Source organism: Hydra vulgaris, chromosome 03, assembly GCF_038396675.1.
Source record: "Hydra vulgaris chromosome 03, alternate assembly HydraT2T_AEP".
NCBI lineage: Eukaryota > Metazoa > Cnidaria > Hydrozoa > Anthoathecata > Hydridae > Hydra > Hydra vulgaris.
Genome location: NC_088922.1, coordinates 20,528,233 through 20,545,132, shown reverse-complemented (window position 1 = coordinate 20,545,132; position 16,900 = coordinate 20,528,233). Strand labels below are relative to the sequence as shown.

Genomic DNA, 16,900 nt, shown 5'->3' with positions numbered 1-16,900 from the left:
AAATAAGGTTTTTCCGATATTAGGAAAAAAAAAAAATTCACTTGCATTTGATTTTTTTCATCATTACATCACCAGCTAAAAGTAAGCGAGAATTTTTCGTTTAGCTTGTTCAATTTGGAAGCCAAACGAGTAGTATTAAGCTATGATAACTTAATTATGTATCGTTCTGAATCTTCTTTGAAGATTGTGTAGTCTAGGGGCAAGATGAACGGGGTAAGATGACTCGTTCGTCGTTTTGCCGAGGTACATGTTTTACTATAAACTGTATGAACACTGCCTCAAGTTTTGTTTAAATCTTGTTGCCTAGTTGTGTTAAACTTATAACAATAAACACAATTATACTAAAATAACTTAGAATAATAATTAAAGTTACTTTAAAGTTAATTAAGTTTAGTTATGTTGTGAATATTATTATTTATGCATATGTCAATTTTAGTTATGCGTATATCTGTTTGTAAAGTAAGCATAGCTAATATGATTAGGGTTAATAACTATACTTTATGGTTATATTTAATCTGTTTTATACATACATATACATATACATATACATATACATATATATATATATATATATATATATATATATATATATATATATATATATATATATATATATATATATATATATATATATATATATATATATATATATATATATATATATATATATATATATATATATATACATATATATATATATACATACATGTATATATATATATATATATATATATATATATATATATATATATATATATATATATATATATATATATATATATATATATATATATATATATGTATATATATATATACACATATATATATATACATATGTATGTATATGTATATATATATATATACATATATATATATATATATATATATATATATATATATATGTATATATATATATATATATACATATATATACATATATATATATATGTGTGTGTGTGTGTGTGTGAGTGTGTAAAGTATATTTCTAATATGTTACATGTATTTGCATGTTATTTATTTATATTGACAGTCCCATTGTATACTATTGTGTTATTTGTAGTTATTAAAATGGTTCGCAACTATATCAGAACTACAAGTAGTGGTGCCAATGGAAATTGGACCATGCAGAACATGACTCAAGCTATTGAAGCTTGCAATTACAATGCTTGCAGCAAGAACCAAGCTGCTGTAAATTTTGTAGTTCCAAAAGCAACACTAAGGCGTTACCTTAAAAAATCTTCGGATCAATTTCCAATCAGCAATAGAAGGTTTTGTCCTATATTTTCAATAAAAATGAAAAAATTACTTGCAGAATATTTAATTGAGTTGAGCAAAAGATTTTTTGGTAGACCAAAGTACAGCTCAGAAAATTTGCATTTGAATTTGCAGAACATAATAATGTTCAACATAATTTTAACAGGGAGTTAAAAATTTCTGGTCTTGACTGGTTAAGTGGATTTTTAAAACGCCACAACAATATTTCATTACGAACTCCTGAAATGACGTCTTTGGGTAGAATTCAAGGTTTTAACTCCCCACAGGTTGCAATATTTTTTGATTTACTTCGAGATCTCTTGAGAACGCATAAATTTTTACCTTCAAGAATCTTCAATGCTGATGAAAGTGGGTTTCCCACTGTACCAACAAAAATCCCAAAAGTATTTTCAGTCAAAAGCATTAAAAGAGTGGGCAAAGTTGTTTCTGCTGAAAGAGGAAAAACCGTAACCATAGTTTGTAGTATGAATGCTGTTGGAACTTACATACCTCCAGCTTTTATTTTTCCACGAAAAAGAATGCGGCATGATTTTCTGGACAATTCTCCACTTGATTCCGTTGGCTTTGCCCATAACTTTGGTTGGATGACGCAGGAAATTTTTGTAGATTATTTAAAGCACTTTGCTTATCACACAAAACCAACTATTGCTGATCTTGTTCTGTTAATTGTGGATAACCATAACTCACACATAAGTTTTTCAGCCATTGAATACTGCAGAAAACATTCAATTGTAATGCTAACATTGCCACCACATGCCACCCATATGATGCAACCTCTGGATGTTACCTTCTTTTCACCATTCAAAACTTACTACAGTCAAGCTTGTGATAACTGGATGGTAAATCACCCAGGTAGACCAATCACTGAAGCACAGATTCCTGCACTTGTAAGACATGCATATGACCGATCAGCAACAACTGGCATTGCAAGAAAAGGATTTGAAGAAACTGGAATCTGGCCCTTCAATCCGCAGATCTTTTCTTTAACTGACTTTGCACCATCATTGACCAGTGATAGCCCAATACCAAAAAATCAGATTATATCAAATAATCAATCAGGAATATTAATGTAAGTTATATATTATTTAGACAGTTCGGTTTTTTATTTGTTTCTTAAAACTAAAAGTTAAAAAATGTTTGTCTTTGTTTTTTTTTATCTACAAATCTTTACCTGACAATTTATAATTTAAATAAGCTAATAACTTCAGCTTATCTATAATATTGGACAATTATGCTAAATAATAGAATATGAAATAACGTAAAATTAGCCATTCTGAGAACATTCGAGAACATTCGACCTTATCCTATTGCTTGTAGGGTTACAAATAGTGCTAGCCGTTAACGAAAATTTAAGCGAGCAGAAACGGCAACTAGTTCCCCTTTTAAAGCTACGGTTCAATTAGCTGCACTCGAGAAAAAAGAAAAATTGATGAATTAAAAAATAAAGAAAGCTGTTAGAGAAATTAAGGGCCAGATTAAAAAAACAGCTGTAACTATCGGTAGAAAGAAAAATGACAAAGCCAAAAAAAGAGCGAAAAAATAATCCAAAAATCAAGTTTCAAAAATTGTTGACAAAACTGAAAAAATTTCATGTTGGTATTGTGAAATTATCTATGGTGATCCTAATGATCCATTGCTTGATGATGACTGGGATATGTGTAAATCCTGTGAACACTGGTGTCATTTAACTTGTGGGCAATATGTTGAACGCAAATTTACTTGTACTGTATGCTACTCTTGTGTAGCTTAGCAATTATTACATTGTTTTATTGCGCATTAAAATATTTTGTTTGACATTTGTTTTATTTTAATGTTTTGGAATTTACTATGAACTGATTAGCAGGTTTTTTGGCATAGCCCTATATAAATAAATAAACTTAATTTTTATTAAAAATTACACCACTATTTATATTACTTATTTTATAAACTAGAATTTATGATACCGTGATATTTAAGACAGTAATGGTATCAATTAACTTATCTTAAAATCGTCATCTTGCCCCGCATACGGGGCAAGATGACGATTTGAGGTAACATCGGTTAATGAGTTTTTTCCAGAATATTTTCAATTTTTATAAGGTTTTTTTGATACATCAGTAGCACATGATAGTTATTAATCACTTCTTGATAAAGTTTTACTTATTGGAACACTTATTGACTAAGATATAAGTGCTTTTCAAAACGTTCGTCATCTTGCCCCATGTTCCCCTATCAGTATATTAACTAAAAATAAATTAATTATGATTAACCGCAAAAAAATTCAAAAATTAAATAAAAATTATCAAATTATTCAAATTGCCTATTAATATTGATCTAAGTGCCAAGAAATTATTATACGACCAAAAGCACAAATAAGTCAAAACTTATTTCTTTTTTTTTAAAAAAAAAAAAATTTTAATAAAAAGTTTTTTGGTAATATTTTGCGATTTTTTTTCCGCCTCTAGTAAACTAGATACCAATTTTAAAACATATAAACTTTAATTACACCTAATGTGAGCTGATACAGGCACTACATGAAATGCCTATATCAGCTCACATTCGGTGTAATTAAAGTTTATATGTTTTAAAATTGATCTAACTATGTTTATATTACATAAAAGTCTACTGAAATATAATTTTTCTGATTATTTTTGCTAATATGTACCATTAAAGTTTTGAAATTCAGCCTAGCTCGTTATTTTGCGCGTTTATTTAGAAATCATAGCACCCTATGAAGAAATATCATTGAATGTTAAAATATAAATCATTTAATTTGTGCTCATATTCTTTTTATTGAACGAAATTATCTTAAATATTTAAAAGGTTATGCAAGTTTTAGTAACACCCCTTTAGGTGGTACACCACCAAATGTTCTAAATTCTTTAAAACTTGAAAAAAAAATAATCAATTTGATATTAATACAAAATATATAAATTGAGATGCTTTTTTATACTTAACTTTATTTTGTCTCGCTTATTTTGCCTCGTTTATATCAAAAAAACCGTCTTTTTGATGGGTCTATTCAAAACACAATATCTTGAAATATATTAATGCATAACCTATGAAGCTTTTTGCACATGTTCTAGAAATGTAAACTAAGGTATTGACGTAGGGATTTTTAGATTATTTGGCTACATCAACAACTATTGCAGTTCTTCTTTAGAACATTAAAAAAAAATTTTTTAGGCTTAAAAACTAATAAATAAAGAGATGGGAGAATAATTTTTGAATTTTGAAATGTCATTCCTTACAACATAGTATAATAAATATTTCCTGAAAACTTGAAGTGATTTGCTTAACTGCTTCACAAAATATCATGTTTTCAATAACACCATGTTTCACAAAAATCAAAAACAGCGAAAAACGCAAAAGAAGATTTGATGACAAAAAAAATAAACTATAAAGTATGAAAAACTAATAAAATCCAGCAGAATAACCTCGGCATAGTTCTAATTGAGCTTCCTTATCATTAAACCCTTTTTTTTTGGTGGCGCAACTTCTGTTGTTGGGATTTTGCAGTAAGTGAAGACTTGATTATACATTTTTTAATTCTGCATTTATCACGGTTAATCAATCGATATGAGTAAAACGTCCAATCCGTATTCCCAAATTTTTTAAAACATCAATATTTCCATAGGTACCTTCATTAAAATTAATAATTGCAGAATTTACTGACATTTCAATAATATTTCTATTTACAAAAATATGTTTGGGGCATCCTTTCCAGATTATAGCATTTAATACTTCATTATTGTTTTGTGTAAGACCGTGTAGGCACTTTTTAAGTAGTTCTTCATTGCTTAAGTCTTTGAATACAGGGGCAAGAATACTTTTTATTGCTAATGGCAAGCTTAGCTTGGATTTATGTGTTTTATGTCCAGTTATATGGTCACGTTGCCATTTACACCAGCTGGCAATAGTTCGTGGGCAAAATTGATGACATATACTCATTTCTTTAATATCAGAGTTGTGAAAAAGTACTGCCCATACAGCCTTTTTCATTTGATATATATTACCTAAATTTTGTCTAATAGCCATTCCAAAATAATTGTGTAAAAGGTTAAGTGCTTTATCGGTTAACCTCCCTTTTCCTGCTACTGGTTTTTCATCACACAACTTTTTTCTCACGTTCCGTCAACTGAAACCTGACATTGAATTGTATCATCATGTGAAGTATTATTATTAATCAAGTTTCTAGTTTCTCATGCTGCTTTGTTAGTAACTTTTGAGCAACAGTTTCATAAGCATTGTTTAATTTTTTGTTAATTTTATCATATGCATTGTAGGTAATTGAAGGAATGTTCATTAGTTGGTGGTATAGTTTCATTGGTTCATAACCTTCACCTATTTCTCTAAATGCTAATACAGAAAGAACATTTATTTCATAGCTATCTCTTCCTACAGAATTATTAAAAAGATTTGAAATAGGTCTGGAAGTTTGAAATGAATGACAATAATCACAGGAAGTACAGCAAAGTTCCGAAGTCAAACAAAGTCCCATTCTTTTATTAGGACGATTTTGTATAAAAATTGAAGAAAAGCAACTCGGACATTTCATAACTTCGAGATTTTTACATTAAATGAAGTAACTCAAAGTTCATTATAAATTTGAAATCATTATAAACAAGTTCTGGATTTTTCCTTGCAATAATTTTTTTGCACTGGCTATTGTTGTAAAAGAATTTGGCTCTTGTGGTATAACTGTGCTCTGGCATTAAATTTTTTGTGCTTTGTCGTAACGATTAATGCCTTGGAAATGTCTTTTTTTTCTCCTAGCATAGGATCTAACCATTTTAAGGCTAATAAGTTAACAGAACCTAAGACTTTTATTCAGAACAAATATTTTTTTAATCAGTCAGAATGTTAACTATTAAACAAATTAAGCAGCATTTAACGATTTTATTTACAATTTATTTTGAGAAAGTAATAGTGTAAAACCACTATAAAAACTTATTTAAGCTTATGACTTATTAATTACAGAACAAACTAGAAATTATCCAGTTGTGTTTATGGATGTTTTGCGTTGCTAAGGCCGTTGCTATGGAACTTTTTAAAAAAAAGTTACTTTTTCTCAATATCAAAAAAAAAAATTTGCCAACTCACTTTATATATTATTAATCTACAATAAATTGTCTATCAAATGAGCTAAATATCAAAAATTTCATTTTTTTAAAGATTTTGAGAAAATATTTGGTGTTGTACCACCTTAAGTAATTATTTTTAAAAAAACAATATTTTATATCAGTTTAATTAGATTTTAAAACGTTTTTTAATTATTTAGCATAATCAATTATAAAATACAAAAAAGAGTTTTAGGAAATCATTACGTTCAAGTTCAAGCTTCGTATCTCCAGAAAGTAAAGCAATATATTTTTGTCTAAAAAAATTTATCCTTATTTTATTTTAAAAAAGTTTGTTACTAGTGCTATTGGTGAGAGATTTGAATTAATTTTTCGATTAAGTTTTTCAAACTAGTTTTCTAAAAATTGAAAATCTTATATTTGAACTTCTTATTTATAATGTCAATAGTTTATAATATCATTCTGCATTTTTATAAAAAAAATATATCTTCTTTCAACAAGATGTTCGGTGGTTCGCTATAACTTACTTTATAAATCTATAACTCATTGTAACAATAAACTTATTCAATTATATCATCAACTCTTTAAAGTTAAAGTTGTTCACTCCCGTTTAAGATATTATTATCAGGAAAATAATAACTTAATACTTTTAGGCAAACCTCGTAATGCATATATGATTAGGACGAAAATATTTTTTGTTTTTGTTTTTTGTAATGAGTTTGATAATTTATTTACAGCTTTTTAATCAGCTTGTTTAGGTTGCCAGTAGTTGTTATGTTATTGGGATAACTGTTAATTATTTTTAATGAAATGGTAATGACGATATTTTTTAGTTAGTTATGCATTTCATTTTTATTTTTAATATTATATACTTTGATTGCATATTATAATTCTATACTTTATCGCATAACTATAATATTAATATGATGCTTTCAGAGGATAAAAGTTGAGGTAGTTTAAAAAGTCCAGCGTTTTTGTAAAGAAACATTATAAGAAAAATTATAATTAAAGATAGTGAGAAATAAATAAATGATTTTATTCTCTCCATCTTTTATTATAATTTTGCTAAAATTAATTTGATTATACAGTGGTTTAATGTGAGGATTGCCCTGCAGTGTGGGACACTATAATATATATATATATATATATATATATATATATATATATATATATATATATATATATATATATATATATATATATATTATGTAGAAAAATTCTTTTCTTATTGAAATAGAATGCAGGCGTTTTAAGGACTATTATGTATTAACTATCAAAATAAATGTGATGTATTGCAAATTATATTTTGATGTGACGTCTTGCAAATTATATTTCCATGTATACTTTTGAAAATATTATTTATAAATATGCAAGCTATGTATAGCAATATAATTTTTATATCTTCTTCCAGAGACCGAAACTTTTCAAAAACCTCTTATTTCACATTTAGGGTAAGGCAACTCCAGAAATAAGTGAAATGAAACCATGGTTACGAAACAAATTATTTGAGTGTTGATTAAAATATTATTCTAAAATGTTACGAATTTGGTTATTTTCTCTTCATCTTTGTATTCAACACCTTTAAAAATGGTCAGTTACCAATTTTCAGTCATATTCTTTCTCTTGAACTTAAACTGTTCAGACAAAAAGTATCGCTATAAATTCTATAAAGGAGAGTGGAGGCTAAAAAAAGGATTTTTTTGCCTAAATTTCAAAATGATATATCTTTATTATGCCTTAAGAAACTAAAACCATCTTTTTAATAAAGATAGCCTAAGATCTAATACTTCATTTGAAAAATAAATTTAATCCGTTAGACTCGGGTAACTCCGGTAGTTAATGAAAGCGCAACCATGGTAACCACAAAAAGTTTGATTTACCATTTTAAAATCAGAAAACATGGCGTTAATTTTTTTGGTGTGAAAAAATCTTTTTTTGGCGCGAATTGTTTGGGCGACTTAAATCTAAATGTCGTGCAGACTGGAATATTTCAATGTTAGGTTCAGTCTACACTAAAATATGCAGTTAAGTAACCAAGGATCATGGCCTAATTGGTCAAAAGTTAGATGTTTTAATGTGTTAATATGTTGAAATAGGAGTTATGTTTTTTGTTCATGGAAGAATATATGTATTTTTACACATTCCTCGTATTATTTTAATCATAATAAATAAATCTACAAAAAGATGCTCGATAAACTACTATGTTACCTCTTCTATACACACAGTTTAACATTTGAAATTGATACTTGCATTAATATCTTTCTTTTTAGCTAGAGGTTTTGAATAGTTAATAAATATATCTTGAGATATCTTATTTTTTCTTGTAAAAGTTGACATTTTTGATTTTCAAAAAGTCTTAAAGCCTAAAATAATGAATTAACTTTAAAATCTTAACCTAAATATGGACCTAGCACACTAATGTCGATTTGCGGAATTTTTTTATAAATTAAGTAAAAGATAAGTACGAGTTTATCTTTGATGTTTCTATGTGACTTTTTGACTAATTTTCAGAAAACTGGCATCCATTTTTAAAAAATATTTTTTTATTATAATACAAAACAAAATATAAAACAAACAAACTATTTTTAAGACTTCATCTTGAATGTTAAAATGTAAAGGTTATATAATTTTTTATTTATTTTTCCCTTGACATTTGAAAAATTTTTAAAATTTTTATTGTTTATTTTAGGTTTAATTATATATTTATATATAAATATATATAAATATATATATATATATATATATATATATATATATATATATATATATATATATATATATATATATATATATATATATATATATATATATATAATACAATATGAAAAAATGTTTACAAATATCTTAACTTGTAATGTGTGACTGGCTTACACATCAGTGTTGTCTGTGTTTAACCAAGAAATGCATCAAGATCATTTTATGAAGTAAGTTTATGTTTATTCTACATTATTGTGTTATTGGAATATTTAAACACTAAATATTACTTTTTATTTTAATTGGCTTCGGTAAGCAGGCTTTGTGAGGAAAAAAAATTCTTGAAAGTGTTTGAAGTTCCAAGTTATATCTTTTTATAATTAGATCTTCATAATTGTTAATATTAACTATTATTTTATACTTTTATATTTTTTTTTTGTTTTCTGTTTTATTTCGTATTCATAAATTTCAAAGTTATGTTCAACAATTTTTAAATTGTCTGGATTTTATTCAGCATTTTTGTATACTTTTACTGTAACTTCATTAAATATTTTTATGAAGGATAAGTTTTTTACTAGGTTACATATTATTAACTTATTATTAAGTTATTATTAAGTTGATAAACAAGATTATTATTAATTACAACAGTTTTATTATTGAAAGGCCTCCAGGAATATAAAGACTGGTACTACTGTGAATAAAAAGTATAAACAGCTACAAAAAAGTATTTTAGGAATTATAATTAGTATACTCGAACAACTATTTGAATATGTTACATTATATAAGTAATGAACTTAAGTGTTCACAAATTTTCTATTTTTATAGATTTAAATGCTTGTATCAGATGTTTATCAACTTTAAAAAAATATATATATATTAATAATTTTTCATACAAATGTTGGTGTATATCTTAAAAACTGTGTTTCTCTCATTTATATTCATTAATATATACATTTATATATTGCATGTTCAAAAACAAAAACAATTTGTAGTTTTTTTTCAAAGTTGATAAACATCTGATACAAGGTTTAACAAATGTTGGTGTATATCTTAAAAACTGTGTTTCTCTCATTTGTATTCATTAATATATACATTTTTATATTGCATGTTCAAAAACAAAAACAATTTGTAGTTTTTTTTTTAAAGATGATAAAAATCTGATCCAAGGTATCAGATATACTTTGTATGAAGTTATAGTAATCTGATAAAAGGTATCAGATTATTAAAAACCTTGATGTTTGTTTTAAGGTTATCTAAGTAAAGCCATGATCCAAGCAGGGATGCAGAGTCCCAAAAGTACTCCGGATTTGTATGTCACAAAAAGATTACTTCAAGTATTGTGAATTTCAAATCACAGATGTAATGACTTTCAAGGCTTCTCAGTTTTATGGCTTTTTATTAAAAAAATTGTGCTGGCAAACATCATAAAGAATTTACAAGCAACAAATTTTTTGGTTTCATTTTATTTCTAAAAATCCTTTTGCATTTTGATTACATCTCGTTTCAGAAATTATATTTGTTCAAATTAATATATTTTTTTAGACTTGGATTTTATTTATATCATTTCAAATTATTTTCATATAAGGTGTAGATGTATATAGTAGTTCTATTGGTTTAAGGTAAAGTTATTATTTTGGTCTAAGAATAAATTATTCTGATGGTTTAAGATTAAGTTAAGGTTAGCTATTTAATCCACAACATATCTAAAACTAGGCTGTTCAACAAGCTATGCAAATTACTGTGTGTGAAATAGAATTTTCAAATTGAATGAAAATAGAACATGTATGATAAATTGAAAGGACAGTAGTAATTTTTTGTCTTTGTTTTTTAGGTATTGGAAGGCTGTACTTGACGATTTACTTTCCTGCAATGAAATCAAAAGAACCTTCAACTACAAACTAATTTAAAATAATTTTTAAAGCAGCATTTTCTAAGAAGTATTTTCCCTTTATTTTATTTACTAATTAGATTACTTATATTTCATAATTTCGTTAAATTATTTTTGGAGAATAATTCTGGTGTTTTACAAAATTTTAAGTTTAAAAAATATGTTTACATATAAATTTTTAGTTTTTTAATAACTAATTTTTATTCAGAAGTACAATTATAATTGGATTGTCCAATTTTTGCAATATTTTTTTTGCAAATAAATCAATTTGATATTATGTTATTAAGGTGAAAGGATAATCTAAAGATATAATTTAAAAAATGGTAGGATGAGGTCGTAAACATACGCTTTGTTTTCTTATATAAATAATTCAAGTTTAGCGCAAAATGTCTGTCCCGATAGAAACCACTCGCAAAAACTTTATGATATTGATTGGTCTATTAAAATTTTACTCTTATTTTTATATGGTTTCCACTTACTTTGTCTCTAAGTGTGATAAGGCGCAAACTGGCAATCGGAAGATTTTTGAACAAAAATTAACGCCGTGAAATAGGAGAGAGTGGTACTGAATGGACCGCAAAATTCGCCTTTTTTATAAACTCAATATTTTCTCATATTGTCAATAACTATGGCGAATATATTTAATCAAAAGACAAGATTGATATCTTAACGAGCTATCCTTGAAGATTGTAAACCATTGCGCTAACAGAACGTAGTTAAAATGTGCGATAAATGTGACCCGTACCAAATTGCTTAGTGGTCCATTCAGTACTTTTGATTGTACTGAATGGACCGGCCCTTGTACTGAATGGACCACAAAATAAGCCTTTTTCTATAAATAAGATCAATATCTACATTGTTAAAACTATGGTAGATAAATTAATTTAGAAGGAAAGATTAATATTTTAACCAACTATCCTTGTATATTGTATACCATTTTGGAAGTTGTAAGCCAGTGCGCAAACAGAGCATAGTTAAAATATACTATCAATATGACCCATGCCAAACTATTTAGGGTCCATTTACTGCCCTTGCACTGAATGGACTAGCAGTTTATTTGTTTTATTTAATGAATAGCAAGTTACCCTATGCAAAGTAATTAGGGTGATAAATGGAGCTTAAAAACATGAAAACGGTATGATAAGACATTAATATTTCTGACTTAAAAATTAAAATAAGTTAAATTACTTAATACAATTTTAGACAAATCAGATAGTCAAAGTACAATATTCACAAACATATTGGCTGGCATCATCTGCACTTGTGCAAGCTTTATGTGCCCAGCTTGCACACTGTCTGCAACGGTACCACACTTCGTTGTCTTGACCGATTTCTTCACATATAGCAAACAAATCATTATTTAATATAATATCTTCATAAATATTTAAACAATCTTTAACACCATTATTACTTCTTTCAACACGAATATCATCATTATTATATGTCATTAACGGAAACTTCAGAGATTTAGATTTATTTGATTTCTTTCTTGGTTTCCTTTGGCGTTTATCACTTTGTTTTTCAGAAAGGTTTTTTTTTTTTTAAATTTCGCTGAAGTTGTTGATTTTGAAGAGCCTCTTTAATTGGAGTATCAGTTAGAATTGAACAAGAGAACTTTTTACGAGCAACTTTGGATTTTTCTAAACGAGCTTTGCAGAAGAATAAGGGCGGATACTTTCTACATTCAGGGTATTGCTTACATTTTTGTTGACTTTAACATTTCTATTTATTTCCATTAAAATTTGATTAATGTTGAGTGTTTCGGGATTGGATTTGTTTATTTCTACTGAAACTGTATTGATGTTGAGTGTTTCAGGATTGGGTCTGTTAATTTCTACTGAAACTGGATTGATGTTGAGTGCTTCAGAATTAGGTTTATTAATTTCTATTGAAACTGGAATAATGTTGAGTCTTTCAGGATTTGGTCTGTTTGTAATCTGAGATAAAAAAAAATCCTCATCCTTCCATCGATCAGGTTGAAATGGACTTATACCAGATGCTGAAAACCACTAATGATGTTAACTGGCATCGATACTTTTGCCCAAGCCTTTCCAGAGATTTCTGCAATGTCATATATTGAGACAGTTTTTCCTGGATGTGATACCAACCAGCTATCAATTTCACAATTATAATGGCATTTGAATGGTCCATAAACTGCTATATCTAGTGGTTGCAGTTTGTGTGATGTATGGGGTGGGATTGTCAAAACAATTACACCATTATCTGATGCTAAGTCAGTGAAGTTAATTGACATATATGTCTCATGATTATCTAGTATCAATAGCACAGGGTTTGCCTTAGATTGTCGAACACTTTTTATAAAATGATTAAACCTCTCCATAAACGTTGATTCACCCCCCCAGATTTGTTGGCAGTGCCAACCGACCAGGAATTGAATTTCGCAGAAAATAATCTTTAAAGAGAACACGTGGAAAAATGTAGAATGTTGTTATCGATGATCCACTTGCATTTAATGTATTGCACATTGTTACCAAGATACCTTGTTCTGCACTTGTAACAGACGCAACTTGCCGCTCTCCTCTCTTTGCTAAAACATGCTCTGGCACTTGCACAGTCGTAACACCAGTCTCATCAACATTCCATATATCATTCAGTGAAAACTTGTATTTAATCAAAACTTTACGCAGATTGTTATAAAATATTTCGACATTATGTTTGTAGACGGGAATGCGGTAATTTCTTCTCAAGTTTGAGAGCATATTCAAACGTTAGTGCTCTTAGCTTAATAGGACTTAAACCATATCCCATTTTTGCAGTAACTAAACAATATTGAACCAGCTCGTGTTCCTTTGATACTGAAAAAATTTTCATAAAACTGTTACTATATGGAACACATTGCAATTTATTTAAACCGTCTGGTGAAAGTTGATCTTCTTTAATTCTCCTTTTAAGAGTTGAACGTTTGGCTCCAACTATCTCAACAGCTTTTCTTTCAGATAAAGTTTTTGTCAAAACATTCTCAACTGCTCGGATCATATTATTGGGATCTCAATCACCTTTTATTGCTGTTTCTTTACGATGTCTCATAATTGTTCTGAAAAGAATAAAACTTACAATAATACCACTATAGCACACACACATACACACACACACACACACACACACACACACACACACACACACACACACACACACATATATATACATATAACAGACAAAATTCTATATTTTATAAAATTTTTAATGTAGAATAATTTGTATAAGATGATCAACAAACTTTAGTAATTTAAAGAGAACAAGTAATTTGCAATAATTAAATATTGCAATTTAAAGAATTGCAATATTTAAACCACTTAAACCAAGAATAAATATTTATTATTGGTTTTATTACTTTATTTTTATATTATTGTAGAAGCTACTGATAATTTAATATACAAGATATTTTATATTACAAGAAACCTAGATATTTGATTAAGTCTCATTACATTCGTAATTTTTCTCGATATTTTTTAAAAATTTTGATACCCAATTTTTTTACTCATCCTAACTTCTCATTCGTAATAATTATCCTTCCTCCTAAATTTTCAATTTGAGAAGTTAAATAATAATAACTGAAATAATTTAATATATCGTAATAATATAACAACATATCAATTTATTCAAATAATGAAATAAAATACAAATTAAACTTATTACCTGGGTATGTAAATAATTAGTGTGCTAATGTCTTTGTTTTTTATTTCCTAGTTCACACTTCCATTGTTTGTTTAAATTAAAAAATTTTGTATTTTATTTTAGTAAGTAACATACTGAAGCGCGATAAATACTCTAACAGAAAGATAAACCGGTCCATTCAGAACAATTAATGGTGGTTCATCCAGTTTACTGATCAAAATGCACATGTTATCCGTATAATTAAAGCAATCAATAAATCATATAACCTTCATTCTAATGTTATATAAAACAAAAAATATATATCTATAACATTATTATAATTATTAGTTAACTTTACCTTAAAAATTTAGTGTAAATTGAAATAAATTGAAAAGATAAAAAGTTACTTTTGTGTTAAAAAAAATACAAAATACAAATATAAATGCATTATTACGAATAAAGTTTTACAAAAAGTACTAAAAAGGCTTTGAGTATATAAAATGTATATGCAATAAAAAAAAAGCAATTCACCGCTTGTTAAGTTCTTATTTTTCAAATTGTCCATTCAGTACAAGGTCCATTGAATACCACTCTCCCCAAACTGTCAAAAAATTTAAATTTCAATATTTTTTTTCAAATGTTATGAATTCACCATCCTCAAAAATAGTCATCCTCAAAAACTATCAGTTTTAAGCCACATTCTTCTTCTAGATCTTAAATTATTCATTAAAAACTAAAACTACAAAATCTATAATAACGGATTTGGTAAAAATAAAGGAATATTTAGGCTGAATTTCAAAACGTCATAACTTCTGAACCGTTTGGATTTGGGAGCTCAAATTTTTCATGTTTCATAAATACGTACTACTGGTTAAAATTTAAAGAATATCCATGGGGTGACTGAAATGACTGTCCCTTTTTTACGTGGAATTACCCTACATAAATTAAAAATCCCACAATAAGTGAATAATTTATTAGAGTAATCAATATATAAAATATATAATTCATTTTATAAAGTTTTATAAAAAAGCGCCTATTAAAAAAGCGTAATATATATATATATATATATATATATATATATATATATATATATATATATATATATATATATATACACACATACAACCCTCGGAATTAGGATCGGCAATGCCGACCTAACAACCGACCAAAATGTGTTAATTTCGAGGGTTGTATATATTTACACATGTATATATATATATATATATATATATATATATATATATATATATATATATATATAATATATATAAATAAATATATATATATATATATATATATATATATATATATATATATATATATATATATATATATATATAAATATATATATATATATATATATATATATATATATATATATATATATATATATATATATATATATATATATATATATATATATATATCAGGCGCGGATCCAGGAATTTGTAACTGTGTGGCCAAAGCTAGGTTTGCGGACAGCGCGAAGAGCTAATTTTTTTTTAATGAGTGGTTGGGAAGGTGGCGGGGGTTGGGGGGAAAGCCATAAACGACACAAAAAAAAGTCCTTATTTTTTTACATTTGCTGACTTAAAAATGTCAAATTTCGATGACTATATTTAAAATTGCCAAATACAATTCGATATTGGCCAGTGGAGAGAGAAGGGGTGACATCCCCCTTACCCCCCTCCCCCTGTTTAAGATAAGTTACTTTACTTTTGGCTTTTTCTGTTGGAAGGACCGATGAAGGAAAAGTTAATCCTAAGAACAACAAATGTATCATTTTTTAAAACTTTAATTTGTAGGGAGACGGTTAGCTCTCTACGTATTAAAGTTTAAAAAAATGGTAGATATTATTCTACTTTACTTAACTACTCTAGATTTAATAATCTGACAGCGCCATTATTACAATAAGAATAATAATTTTCACGAATGTGGCTAAAAACATCGTTGATTCGTTTTTGACAAAATACGTGGAGTGTTGTGTCTCCGACGAATTTTTATATATGGAACAATGACAAGCCTCAGAGATCATTCATATTATATACATAGGCTTACAAAAATAATTTCATATTTTAATCTCACCCAGTAGAAATAACTTTCTGTTTGAATAAAAAAAAAAACACTTGATTTTTATATCTCTCGTTAGAAATAAACTCTCTAAACAATTGTGTAATTCAAAAACGCATACATTTTTAAAATCATTACAGATAAAATATTTACCACTATACAATTATAAGTAAAAAAATTTTACATATGAGAAGTCGACTTGTAAACCAGATATTTCACTTTTTACCTGTAATTGAAATCTATTTACTACGTGTTTGTTTGACAATATTCTGCTAATGCAAAGCTATTCTAAATACCC

At 27.0% G+C, this 16,900-nt stretch overlaps 1 protein-coding gene across 1 annotated transcript; it reads left to right on the top strand.

The window, feature by feature from the left end:
* Nucleotides 1-1,068: 1,068 nt before the first annotated feature.
* On the top strand, nt 1,069-2,348 carry LOC136078543 (uncharacterized). Its single transcript, XM_065794321.1, has 2 exons — nt 1,069-1,355; nt 1,421-2,348. The coding sequence occupies exons 1-2, from the start codon at nt 1,069-1,071 to the stop codon at nt 2,346-2,348; spliced, it is 1,215 nt and encodes a 404-aa protein (XP_065650393.1).
* The last annotated feature ends 14,552 nt before the right edge of the window (nt 2,349-16,900 follow it).